The 14,534-nt window shown below is 40.1% G+C and overlaps 1 protein-coding gene across 1 annotated transcript in view; it reads right to left on the reverse strand.

Moving 5' to 3' along the window:
- ncaph2 (non-SMC condensin II complex, subunit H2) overlaps positions 1-14,534 on the reverse strand; it is a 35,822-nt gene that overhangs the window by 11,011 nt on the left and 10,277 nt on the right. Inside the window, exons 7-16 of the mRNA XM_060842776.1 lie at positions 14,110-14,189; positions 12,893-13,047; positions 8,891-8,977; positions 6,884-6,984; positions 6,708-6,779; positions 4,548-4,614; positions 3,334-3,438; positions 3,054-3,107; positions 1,847-1,917; positions 793-910 (exon numbers count right to left, since the gene is read on the reverse strand). Of these exons, the coding sequence (XP_060698759.1) occupies positions 793-910; positions 1,847-1,917; positions 3,054-3,107; positions 3,334-3,438; positions 4,548-4,614; positions 6,708-6,779; positions 6,884-6,984; positions 8,891-8,977; positions 12,893-13,047; positions 14,110-14,189 (910 nt within the window). The remainder of the gene's footprint in view (positions 1-792; positions 911-1,846; positions 1,918-3,053; positions 3,108-3,333; positions 3,439-4,547; positions 4,615-6,707; positions 6,780-6,883; positions 6,985-8,890; positions 8,978-12,892; positions 13,048-14,109; positions 14,190-14,534) is intronic.

Below are 14,534 nucleotides of genomic sequence, written 5' to 3' on the forward strand. Positions count from 1 at the left end.
AAAAAAAAACAAATGGCACAGCTAGACTCATGGGCCAGGCAAACAGAGTTTTATAAAATGTCTGAAATGCACCAAAAAAAATGCCTTAAATAATGAGATTTCAAAACTAGTAAAGTTATGGGCCTCAAAAAAGCAAGAAAATACTGTTAAATCTGTACACCTTGGTGAGGGCATAATTCAAATCCTGGCACTTCATTACCAAGAGAATGTAAAAGCAATGAAATTGTGCAAACTAAGTTATTTGCGGAATACAGCGATGAGACCAAGAAAATGACTACCACAGCTCAAAATATTAAAAGTGAAGCTGGGTAAGCACAGGGTAATAGAGGGTATGCTGATGGTGTTAGAAGGAGAAGGATGGGAGGAGGCATATTTAAGTCAAACACCTGTGTTGATATATTGTGCTAAAGTGCACATTTCTATGCTGTACATAATAAGAAAAAGACTCAATGCTACTGAATTGAGAGTCAAGTTAGAGCCCTCCTCACTCGTGTTGAGAAAGTGAACAGAGGTCATTAAGACTGCAATGCAGGCCTGTGGAAGACAATCATGCGAGGGAATAAATGAAAAAGAGTTATAAAACAACAAAATAACACTATAGAACACAAATCCAAGAAAACAGAAATATAAGAAAAAGAATCCAACACCAGAATATACAAATGGTGTAAATAAAGGAAGGGAAGGTTGCCCATCCTACAGCAGTCCCTGCAGTTGTTTCAGTACAGGAATTATTTCTATTTTTGCAACATAATTAAGGTCCCAGAATGGGAGAAATCCCTTCTCTTTCATTACCTTCCACTCCGTCGTTATCCAGATGGTCTTCAGCTTGTTCTTGTAAGTCATTTAATTCTTCTTCCATGTTTCCTGCTTCTACATCTAACTCCTCTATTACCCTCCCACGCAGAGCAATCTGCAGAGGAAAGACTTGATTAGCATAATCATATACACAAACAGTAGGAGTTCTAACACAAACCAGAATACATCAACGAGCACAACACCTGAATCACACTCCATTTTCATCAGCTTCCCGTCAGATCAGTGACTCAAGGGTGAGATTAATCTCTGCCACATATTACAGCATCTTCATACTGTATGCGCACCCTATGACAGTGACATGCACCTTCAACACACACTGCACAACGTACACCAACACATATGCATGCTCACCCACACATCAACAGCCCCAATCAATGCCCGAACACAAGCACACAAAATTGGAACCTGTCACCTCTTCCACAATACGGCAAGAATTAATTATTCTGCATGATCCACTTAAAACAGAATTAAAATATAGCTGCTCCAATTGCAGTTTTCCGCTTTGATCCCAAATCTCTCCCTTCTAATTCCATCCCAATTCCCCAATAAATGGATGTAATTATACATACATATTCTAACATTGTCCTCAAAAGGCCCTTTTGGCAAATCATTCAGCATGACAATCTTCGTGAAAACCTAACTTCCTCCTTCCTTCTCTTTGTAGCATCTTTAACTTGTGCCCCTAGTTACGGATTCACTGATCTGAGGACAATGATCTTTCACAAATGTACAATTACCAGAAGTGTTCATCAGGGATTGATCAGGAACAGGAAACCTTGGTTGATTTTTCACTTTCTCAAAGCAGTGTCAGACGGCAGTGCCCTGACTGCCATACAAGAACAAATAGTTCAGCACAGACCTGGCTGTGTTGCTCACTCCCATACTGATCCAGTCAAAACTCTTGCTGTTAATATTCCTCAACTAGTTCAAATAAATTTTTTGCATAAAATGTACCGAAAGACTTTATGAGAGTTTCCCACCATCTACAGGTATTTCTCTCCCTAATTTATGTTTCTCACCAAACACTTACCATCATTTGCTGATGTTTCCTTTGAGCTTTGAGTCTGTCTTTCATGTTTTGCCAATACAGAACCTCCAAATCTGCAAAGGAAAGAGATCATTTTACAAATTAAAAAAAAAAGCTCAAAGCTCCATCCTCACAAGAAACAGTTTTTACTTGATGAGGTCTCTCCCCACTATCAGCCACACCATTTACAGAGGCTTACTCTGCAGAGAGCCCACTGGTATTGAGCCTATGCACAAGAGGTGTGTATTCTGCCAGTGCCATTCAGCCTCTGACCTCATTAAAGCCTTGGTCCAAAGATGGAAAAGAAAAGCTGAACTGTGGTGAGGTGAGGGTGACTGCCCTTTTCATTGAGGCTGCATCTAACAGCATGTGGCATCATTGAGCCCTAGTAAAACTAGAGTCAATGGGAATCAATGATTAAAAAAAAACACATATACAACTATTCATTCTCTCTACCACCAATAATCAGTAGCAGCAGAGTGTGCTATTTACAAGATGCATTGCAGCAATTCATCAAGGATCCTTAAGCAACACCTTCTAAACATACGATCATCTAGAAGGACAATGGGCAATAAAGGCTGGCCCAGCCAGCGATGCTTACAACCTATGATGAAAAATATATTTCAAAACCGTGCACATGCTTTCTTCCATTCTCAGCTATCCAGTCAAAGGCAAAGAATCACATGCAATGGCTAATCAGCTCACTCTCAGAATTACATTCAAAATCTCCAAGGATCTATATTTGTCTCTCTTGTATTTATTATCTTATCCAATCCCCAGTGACACAATTTAAAAACACATTCTAAGGCTCCTCATAAAGCTGACAATAATCAATTGTACCTCACAACCATCTCTCTCAAACGCTCCACTGTCACTGATTTGGCACGCTGCTCATCTAATACCTAAGTCACAATCAACAGAAATTTTCTCCATTATTATCTCTAGTTCTTCTTTGGTCAGTGTCTGATACATAACCAAATAGTTATCCCATGGAAGTACACATTACTGGTGGTTGCTGAAGGAATGGGTAACTGAAAAGACAATAATTGCCTCAGTGAAAGAGTAGGGCTCCATCAAGATATGGGCGGTAAGCTCCATAAAACCAACTCACTCCAGGTCTTATATTCAGTAAGTTCAGAGGAAACGTTCTAAATTTACCCACTGATGTACGAATCGAAGCTGATCCCAGACGCCCAGCTCTGCCTCTCACCTGCAAACGTTGGGCCTCTTTTCCGATTTTTTGTCTCACTCCATCCACCGTAATCTGGACAGAAGAGAAAAGCAAATGAGAGGTTAAAATAGACAGATGTGTAGAGAAGATTGTAATGTACAATTACAGTAGCAATGTATCTCATAGTATATATCATATCAAGAGTGAACTACACCGTACATTAATTCAACTGTGACTGGTGACAACGTTAGTGTTACCCACAGCACAAAATTCACAGATTTGGCCAACACAGCGAGGAGAAAGGGCAATAGTTACTCACATGTCTCAGAGAACCATTTCCCAAAATCTTTCTGTTTCACAAAGGTTTTCCGTTTTCGCTTGCCTCCAGTGATGTCAACACGCGATGGGATAATAAAATGTATTCCTGAAAAATACAAAGTCACAGCATCAGGTCTAGGATGTGAATAGGTAATAACAGAAACAACACCCAGTACATGTTGCAACCAGACATTCACTTACTCCATGGTTCAACAGCTTGTCAGCTGATCAGTGCGCCATTGTGCTGTGCAGGCAAGGACAGCAGGTCAGAAACTATGAGTCTGGTATGATCATTGGCTTTTACTCAAAATGGGTCAGCAGCAGGGGACAGGTATGAAATTTCAGTTAGGAACCAGAGGACATTCAGCTCTTCAGATTTGCTGCACCATTCAAATTGGACCAATGCTGATCTGCATGCCAAATCCATTTATCTACCTCTGCTCTTGATCCCAGTTTGACTAACATCTGTTAATCAAGGTTAGGAGGAACCAATCAGCTTCCAATACCAACAAAAGTTCCAGATTTCTACTAGTAATTATTTTAAAATCCCAATGTCACTCTTGAAATGTCGAGCTCTAAATTTCAGACTGGGGTCAGCTTCCAATCACTGTCCTGCTGCAAGGTGCCTATGCTATGGCAGACTCAGTTGTACTATCCTTCATGGTTCAATAGAGGTCATCATTCTTAACCCAAGCTCAATGATGAAAACTGGCCAGGTGAGATAGCAGCACATAACAGGGGGATTATGTCTAAATGTTCTTCATTCTCTCCCCCAATCTAATTATGCCCACCTTCCTCAAACTGTTCAACCTCTGGCACCAGCAGCTGCATTTGCACAATAGAGTTATATTTCAAAACTTAATTCCCAAAACGTGCTGCCTTAAGATCATTCTGCTCACGTGAGCAGCAGTTGATGTTTACCACAAAACGTGTTGAGGAGGGCTATCAAACACACTGCTAAAATTGTCATCATCATCACAATCGTTATGTTCCTTAAAGTAGATGTCAGCAGGTGGTGTTTTGGAAACAGTGAAAGGTAGAAAATAAATAATAACACAACTATCATTCAATAATACCATGCCCAACTTGTCCCTTGATAATCCCATTAATATTCCTTGTTGAAGCTAAGAAATGTTGCTGGAGTTTAAATCTCTATGCCAGGTTCATTCCTCTTGACAGTACTCGAGATAGAAGCTGATATATTCACCAGGGTACCTTTCTTGAATGGCTTGTCTTGAGCAGCTTCAAAAGGATCCAGACTCCTCCAAGGGTCGAACACTTCCTGCAGTGCAAACAGCCAACATTCATTAAAAGAATTAATTTGCATTTATATAGTGACTTTCACAACTTAATGTATAGCTCATATGCAGCATTTAGTAGGGTTGGCAGCTATTTGTAGACAGCAAGATCTAGTAATAGCAATGAGATGTGTGACCAGATTAATTGGTTTTGATGTTAGTTGAAGAATATAGACATCATATCTGACAGGACTCTCCTGCTCCTTAGATGCTGCCTGATCTGCTGCGCTTTTCCAGCAACACATTTTCAGATCATATCTGACAGTACAACATACCCTCAGCCAGTGCAGCACTCCATGAGCATTGGCTCTTTATCAATGTAGCAGCCTTTCAGCAATACCCTGGAATGTCAGTCTGAATTATAAGTTAAATTTATGTCCACCAAATTTTCCTTCCTCTATTCTCCGAAAATCCAATACTCAGGCTAACCCCTTCTAAACTGTCTTAATCTGTCAATCTACGAAATCTACCATTAGATTTATCTTCACCATTTGTATCATACTTTCTTCCAGAATGTCTCATCACTCTGAATATAGACAGGGTCAATATGATGGGGCAGCAGCTGCTAGAGAAAGTAGTGGTGAATTCTTAAAACCTTTACACCTTTACTGCAAATAAGCTAATTATGAAATCAAGTTCTGACAGAGAATCTTGTCATTTCAGGACAGGTGAGTAACAAGATACCACTTCCTGCTTCCCCACTATCTCCAAAACAGATACAGGAACATAAAGAGAAATCATGAATAGAGATATTTGGTGAGTTGTGCTCAAACATTTAAAGATAGTAGGACAGATTAACAAAGCACTTATTAAAAGGTAACAGTAAAATTGCCATATTGACAGGACCATAGGGCTATTCTCTCATCACAGAGAGACCACTGGTGGAGGTTTAACATGTGAGTCACTATAAGTCAGGTGAGGGGTGAGGTTAAGGTGGCAAGACTTTCATGGTGACCTCAATCATTGCAGAATTGAGCTTGCACTGTTGGTGTCACTCTGCACCACAAACCAATGGTCCAGCCAACTGAGTTAACACACAGAAGTGAGGGAAGAGCGATCCAGTTTCAAGTCAAGATGGTGTATTACTTAGAGAGGAACATGAAGTTGGCAGTTTTCACATTTTTGCTGCTTTTGTCCTTCTAGGTGGTAAAGGTCACAGATTTTTCAGGTGCTTTAAGTTGGTTTTGGCGAGTTGTTGCAGTACGTCTTTTAGCTGGTGCAAGCAAGGGACTATCTGTTGGCATAGGGATTGAATGTTGAAAGTATTGGATGGGGTGCTAGTCAAGTATCTGCCTTGTCCTGGACGGTGCCAAATTTCTTCTATATTTTTGGACATTGATGTCGCGTCTACACTCTGTGCTATCCTCAGTGCTTCTTGCAAGTGCTATTCAACATGAAGGAGCACTGATTTGCCAATTATGACTCGTAGCGTCATGGATCTTTCTCCCAACCTCGTTCCCAGTCATGGGCAAGCAAAACAAAAATCAAGAATATAGAATAGAATTTCATTATCTGAATGTTGGTAATTCTGCTGAACAGACACAGGTTCTCTTTAGCCATGTTTGACCCAAAGCCATGAGATTCCAAGAAGGTGGAAGTCAATGAGTAGCTTTGAGCCACTCCCTGCCAGTGAGAAAGGTATCTAGGACATGTTGCTTAACTCTCAATTTTGGCAAAAGTTCCCAGCTGTTATTGAGGAGGGTTTTCAGGTTTGACGGGACTGAGCATGGAGTCATGATGTCCTAATCCAACACCCAGGCTGATGTCAGATGATCTGCATGCTTTTATCCTTTCAGTTTTTTTAAGTAGTGGTTTGACACAATGACATGGCTTGCTAGGCCATTCCAGAATACCTAAAGTTTTCGTTTAAACAACAAGATGAAATTAATGGATTTCAAATTCCGTTCTCATCTCTAGATAAGACGTAGCCAGATGATTAGCATATTAATCCAATGATATAGACAGTGTTACTGTACCCAATGAGAAGATATAAATTTTCTGCTGTGATTTCAGACTTTCTGTAATTTTGTTTGAAATGAAACAAAGGAAAACTGATTTTAGGATTTGTTGTCACTACCTTTGTGTGCATTTTGCCAGGCACTGCTGGATCCCTCTTACGCAGCACGTAACCCTGATTTCCAGCCTCAGCCTGCAGGAACATGAAGTGGCCGAATTACATTTACACAAAGAGCTGATATAGTATTACTACACACACTTACCAATGTTCAGATTCCCATTGTAAACAGCACTCACCGTCTGTTTTGTAATGTGCTCCTGAACCAAATCACCCTCTGTGTAAAGTGGAACAAAACTGCCATCAGCATCACCATTGTCAACATCGATTCCTGTGGGACCTAAGATAAGATCACATGTTGAAGGCATTTAGTTCAGATTATTCTCTCCAACCTCTCTGTATGTTAACAACTAAAACATAAAAAGATTGAGGACTGGGGGACAGTCAGGGATTACCAATATATTGCATTCCACTTACTTATTAAAAATAACAGCAGTCTTTCCAAACTTAAGCACAGTCCTACCCACTGCCTCACCCATGTCTTGATACAACCCTTTGCCCCAGACACATCCCAATTGTCTTTACCCAACCACTAAACCTACTCCAATCCTTGGTTCACTTGCCAATAGTTTTCAATGCTGATCAACCTGATAGCTCTGAGCAAATACAGTGAATTCATGGAACAATAAAGATCAGTAATTGGGAGGGTTTTATTTGCAAGTATCCTTGCTGAGGTTCTGCATTATGTGCCTGAGCACTGTTGCAAAATCCCAAATGTGATTCCTGGCCTGGCCAGACTGAGCTGTCTGAGGTCAGGCTGCTACAACCAGTCTTAGTGATCTTAAACTCAATAAGAAGAGCAATGATTGGCAATATGTTCAGCACTGTCTACTTCTGCACTATCTGTGTATCATTACCTGTTGTACACAGTACAAAGTTCAATCCTGATATCAAGGCAAACAGTTTCTGATACTCAGTAAACAATTACTTGAAAATTTTGCCAGCTTTCAAAATCTGAATTAGAGATAGGCGTTCCAAAGGGGAAGGAAGACAATTGGATGTAACGGAAAAAAGCAAGTTATGCTTAGACACCCTAGGGATTTGCGTGAATTCAGATAAGAATGCTTACATTCTGCTTATTTAATCAGCAACTTGGCTAGCAACTTTAAATGTAGCCGCACATTGGGAGAGTTAGTTTGCTTGTTTCTTTATATTAAGAGATAAAATCTATTTCCAGTTGTTGACTACAATGGGAGGCAATGGCTTGGCATTGTTGTAGCATCACTACTAGCAATCCAATGACAGCTGGTGTAATTTGAATTCAATTATATCTGGAATACAAAGTTGGACTCAGCAGCATTGCTATGAAACTACCAACGACTGTCATAAAAATCTATCCAGTTCAGGGATCTTCTAGAAGAAAATCTGCCATCTTTACCTGCGACACAAGTTTCCAGATCCACAGCAACATGATTGACTATTAATTGCCCTCTGTAATAGCCTAGCAATTCACTAGATTCAAAGGCAATTAGAAATGTGCAACAAGTACTGGTCTTTCTAGTGACACACAATGAATAAAACAAAGAGAAAAAAAAATTGGAAGTGGTGCTTTCAAGAACAATGTGCAAGTTGATTGAAGCAAGGAGTGACGGGGGCTTATTAGACTGTCAGCTGGTGAATCATGGTGAGATATCTCATCTACAAGACCCTGTGAGATTGAACGGCCTTCTGCAGCAAGTATTCCATTTTGGGTTAGCTGTGATTAAAAGGGAGTAGTACCGATCTTACTCAAAAGTGTACTGCTGAGAAAACAGGCAATGTGTTACTGTGCCCATTCTGATACTGGAAGAACTTTCAGTATCCCTTAGCTTGGACAGTGTAGAATGATTCAAGTATCCTGCTTTTAATCACTGAGCTCTGGAATGTTAAGCAGGGATAAAACAAATCTCAGCTGTCAGTCTTCCTTCCTCATGCAAGGGACCAGCAGGTGGCTGGCACCTACAGAACAGCAGGAGACACCACTTTTCAGGTCACACAACCGACAATCTGAATTAGTGTGAAAGAAACCACTGAGATTTCTGCAACACATACCTGATGAAATGCACCACTTGTTTATTTTGCACGAAGTAGTGTGAAATACCAGATTGGTCCGTCAATCCCATGTGGCACTAAAATATACCGAGCAATAGAGGCAAAGCAGCAACCCTCAAAAAGGAATGGTTTCCTCTCCAGAGGAGGAGACTTACCCCCTTCATCCAAGAAGTTCAATACTGGAACTGGAGTTTGACTGTCACTGTTATCCATGCCTATGTCCTTTTGAACATTCTGCAAGTCTGTAAATGATGTGACACAGTGTAATATCATATTTCTGCTGTGTAACCTGCCTGTGCCTACATCACATGCTTCACCCTGCCTTCTGTGCACACAGCAAGTAGTAGCAGCAATCTTTGAAGTAAATAATTATAAGGAGGGCAGATTTCTTCGAAAAATAATACAGCACCAGTAACTATTCAGCCTATCATGTCTGTGCTGGCTCTTTGAAAGTTATTTATACTTTAGTCCCACACCACTGTTTTCAACCTTGGCCTTGCAATTGTTTATCCTCTTCAAATTATTAACTCAATCCCCATATGAAAACTATTGAATTTACTTCCATTACACTTGTAGGTGGTGAATTCTCAATCATAACATAATGTAATAAAAATCTTCTGATGTCTTCTTATTTTTAACCAACTTGTGCTCTCTAGTTACTCACTCTGTTGCTAATGAAAACAATTGCTACTGCCACCATCTAAAGCTTTCATAATTTTGAATAACTCCGTTAAATCTCTTAACCTCTCTGCGCTGAGAACAACTAAAGTTGTCCAGTCTCACCACAATGATGCCCCTCAACCCTGGAACCATTCTAACAAATCTCTGCACTGTGTAATCCCACTCAATCCATATTCTGCCAAATAAAACTTCTATTTTTGTAACCCCTTTAAAATGGAAACCATCCATTATATTTCACAAGAAAATTACCAAAATTTGATACAGATTTTTAAGGGGTTAGGACAGATGAACTAAAGCTTGGTCAAGTATGGAGACTTTAGTACAGGAAAGAGAAATAAAGAGGTATAATGAGAAAATTCCAATATTTAGGACCTCAACAGTTAAAAGTACTGCTGCAATGATGAAGTGATTTAAATTTGAGACATGCAAGATACCAGAATTAAAGGTGCTGATATCTTAAGAGTTGGGTTGGAGGGAACTACAGAGATAGAGGGGCAAGATTACATAGGGTCTGAAAGCATGGAGAAGAATGTTAAGATTGAGGCTTTACCAGACAGCAAGCGAGTGTAGGTCAGTGAACGAATGGCTGATCGGTGAAAAGGTCCAAGTCAAGATACAAAAATCAGAGTTGTGGATGACAAGATTAAAAAAAGGTCGAAAATAACAGCTCATCCAGAAGTACACTGGAATACTAAATTTAGAAATAACATAGACCTGATGAGGGTTTCAGCAGTTAAGCCTAGACAGAGCCAGAATTGTGTGATGTAACAAAAGTATGCATACAGTTCATCTGAAACAAAATTATAAGCATATGATCTGGTTCAACATCAGACAGTTGTCCAACAGCAAAATGAAAGTGGTAGTCAAAAAAGAAGAGACAACGACTATTTCCTCCCCCCACCCCCAATATTTCGCTAGAGAAAATATCTGCTCATCATGCAAAAAGGACTGTTTTAAAACAAATGATTTGAGCAAGGAATTGCTGCACTTTCAAAAAGCAAGTTAATGAAAGTTATTGCAGGTCATATTTATATTGCTGTTTTGTTCAAGCAGTGGAAGAGGCTGTGTATGGACAGGATGGTGCCAGGGCTGTGCATAAATTGAGGTTCAGGTGGCAACAGGTTGCTGAGCAGTTTCCAAAGTTCTGGTTGACAAAAGCCACCAGCTTCTCAATAATCATCTGATTTACTCCTGGGCAGCTGAACTGTTTGTGAGTGTGCATGATACTGGCAGAAGCCTTTAGATTGCTCCAAGGGCAGATTGTTGTCTGTCTCTCTAGTAAATTACCTAAAGCCTTTACCTTTCCAGCTGGTGTAAGCTGTGGCCTTTAATAAATAGGCAAGAGTTTTACAGTTAATATAGCCACTGCCAGTGCCTCCTGCAATAAGTGAAAAGCTGGAGAAGAGAAATTGAATAACAGAAAATCAAAGTTAAAATAATGCAACACCAGATCATACTCCAACAGGTTTACTTGGAAGCAACAACTTTTGGAGAACTGTTCCTTCATCAAGTGGTTGTGGGGGTTAAGATCATGCTCAGAGAATTTACAGCCAAAGGAGTCCAGTGTCGTGGAGATGTGATACAGTAAACACTTATAATTAACTCAAAGTAAGCAAAATGATCATCTCAGTGAAGGTATATTGGGGCCATCAAACTGCTTCCCAGCTTTATTCCCCTCCATCCATAGCAACAATGTTATTTTGTCTGTGTGCATGTGTGTACAGGGGATGTTTATAATAGGGTTAGAGTTTTATCTTGTAGTGATGTATGTTGATAGATTCTAACCACAGGTAAACAACTATGGATCTATAATAAATAGTACTTCTTGTTAACAACAGAAAACTGGTACATGTTTTTTTGTTAGCCTGGATTCATGGGACAGGTAAATTGGGGATTTTGCATAATTTGAATTTTTTTTTAATTTTACAATGACTCTGGAAATGACAGCACTTAATTTCCAGTGTGCTACCCAGTGAGGTATGACATGCATGACTGTATGTTGGAGAAGCAATCTGAAAAACAAGGACAGTGGAAGGAAAAGAGGTGATGGCGAGATGGAGCCAAGTATAATTGGCATACACATGAAACTTGACAGTGTGCTTTTGAATGATTTCACTAACAGCAGTTTTTTTTCTCCTACTCTCTTGTGGCAGGTGGACATCGCTGGCTAGCCCACCACTAATTGCCCTTGAGACGTTGGTGATGAGCTGCTGTCTTGTAATAGAATTCCATGATTTTGACCAAGCAACAGTGAAAAGATATGATATATGTCCAAGTTAAGATGCTGTGTCATATGGAGGGGAACTTGCAGGTGGCGATGATCCTATATATGTGCCATCCTCATCCTTCTGGGTTCAAGTGGTCGTGGGTTTGGAGGGTGTTGTCTCGATCTTAGGCTATGGACTAAATAAAGAAAGGGGTCAAATACAGCAGTGAAAAGAAAATGAAGTGTTGTGCCAAATTCTAAGCATATGATCTCCCCCCACCACTCCCAACTTTTTGAAGTTGATCCCATGCTTGATTATACCATCACTCTCTTACAGAGGAAGAAAGTCAGAAGAGTTGTATTAATGCTAGTCAAGCTCCATCTTAAATGGTGTTTGACTGAGGGTACCAACACACAGGTTGGATCTTCAGAGGGTTAGAATAGTCAAATGGTGATCACAGGTCTCCAGAATTTTAAGTTTAAGAAAATCAAGGTGGATTTAGTTACAACAGTGGTGCTATTAAACGATCTAGTTCAAGTTTTGTTTTATTATCACAGAAGCATTAATACTTACCAGGACAGAAGGCCAAATGGCTCATTTTGCTTGTTGTGGATCTCTACCAGATAAACTTTGAGCTAATGGCAGGGTCCTATTCACTTCCTGAAGAAGGGCTCATGCCCGAAACATCGATTCTCCTGCTGCCTGACCTGCTGCGCTTTTCCAGCAACACATTTTCAGCTCCTATTCACTTCCCCAAAGCCCTCGTTGCCTCTTAATATAATACTAATGCTGCTACTTGCAGTCACTCCATAATTCTGTATTAGCCCTTAAATAGATCTACAGCCTCACTCTTTCCTTGTGTTAATCCCAAACCAATCCCATTGCTCCACTCTTTCCAGAGCTGTGAAATTTCCTGTTTTAAGTATTATTCCACTTTTTTGAAAAGACAAAATTGTTTCCATTAAACAAATACTTATGGCAAATCTTTTTGTGCTCCAGTGTTCAGCATGGTGCATAGTTCAAATTACAGGTGCCATGGTATATAATGGAGAGAATCATTGGGTCTAAGGACAATACATAACATTTAACATGTGAGTCAGCAACAAGCCTGACATAAAAGGAACTTAGATCAGAGTGGCGCCATAAAAGGAACAACAGCTATTCAATCAGACAATCAAGCTGCAAGGTATAGAACACATTCAAACTCATTCTCAGCAAGAGTTGCAATGAAATAACATGCAAACTATTCATTAGCACACACTTAATTACCATTCCTATTGTATTTCGTGTTGCCTTGCTGTTGCCTGTGCAGATAGCTCATCGGTGACACACTGGCCAACTCTAACATGAATGCACCTGTGACATGAGGGGTACAAGTATTCATTCGGAAATCCTTGCGGCTGCCAAGGATCTCTCCTCTCCGGCTACAGTAAAATGAAAAATCAAATTAGGTTAGTAACTGAGGACAGAACACTTGCATTTTCTTCAAATCTTCTAACTGGTGTCTCCTCCCTTGCCCAAGCCCCTGCCATGATCCAGTTTGCATGAAATAGAAGAAATGGACCATTCATCCTCTCGAACCTACTCTGCCATTCAAAAAGATAATGGTTGATCTGTGTGCGTATTTTGAAATCCATATTCACATCCACCGCCAATGTCTCTCTACTTCTGGAATGGAGAGAAAGGCAAGACAATATCAACACCAAAACCAAATGTAGAGTGAAGATACCTAATCCAAAACCTCATCCTAGTCCAAACATCACCCAACATCATTTGTATTTGTACAGTTCACCAGGTCAATTTATTATGCTCACTGCTTTTCATGAACTTGAATAGACAACAAAGTTTATCATTGTAGGTAACCTGCAATCGTCCACATTACTCAGTGTTGCACTAGTTAACTTATAGCTAGTTAACACCTGCCTCCAAATTCTGGGATATAGTGTCAGATCTCCTTGATAATTATAGCTCACCTGGCTATGAAACATTCAACATGAACACATCCCAAATCTTGGAAAGCTGCTGTTCTCAAAGAAGTGAAACATTTCAGTGTTGGAAAATGAAGCAAGATTCAAGCTGGGACTCAAGGTCAGGATCAAATATTCCCATGAGATAGAATACAAAGAAAATCTCTCTATGCAATCCTGCCAAACATTTCCTGGGCAGTTTTAGCATGTGTCAGATATAAAACAAGCCTCAAGTAACTAACTCCAGACTCAGAAGCATATCTGTACTTTGAACTATGACACCTCCATTTCTCCCGCCAAGTTAGTATTGAGTGACAGAGCATTACTCAATTTGAGTCCTTCACAGCAACTTGAATAAATTTGACTGAAGTTTTCAAAACCCATGTGGCTGGCAGCTAACAGCCTTTCAAATTAGTTTGTTCGTGCACACTGACTGGGTCTTCTACTCTCTGTATTGGATCCACTGATGAGGTGCCTGCCTTTCTTTTCTGTGTGAGTGTGATACAGCAAATTCCATACCTCAAGAGAGGGTTGTTCTTTTTCTCAATTTCTTCTAGCGGTACCAGTGCCATCGGTGTTAATGGGATGATGTTCACAACCTGTAGCATCAAGGTAAATCCGCATGGACAATCAGTCAGATTAGTTATAGAGTCATAGTTAGCTCCTAAAACTCATTCTTCCAATTTAGCTTCCTGCCACTTCAGTCCAATGCGACTTCAAATGTACTCCCCCACTTTCAATACAGCTTCACCCCTCTGAAATACCCAAATACCATCTCTGCCATTACCACCTCCCAGCCTCCATTACTCATTGCAGCTCTTCACTTGATCACTTTTTTAAGACTCTCTGCTGCACTTTGCCGATTCCTAGCTGTCCCATATTGCCTTGGCCTGGCCTCAAGTCTTTGGCCTATTGTCATCACCACTTTCTATCTCATGCAAATT

This window comes from Hemiscyllium ocellatum, chromosome 23 (genome assembly GCF_020745735.1).
Source record: "Hemiscyllium ocellatum isolate sHemOce1 chromosome 23, sHemOce1.pat.X.cur, whole genome shotgun sequence".
Classification (NCBI taxonomy): Eukaryota; Metazoa; Chordata; class Chondrichthyes; order Orectolobiformes; family Hemiscylliidae; genus Hemiscyllium; species Hemiscyllium ocellatum.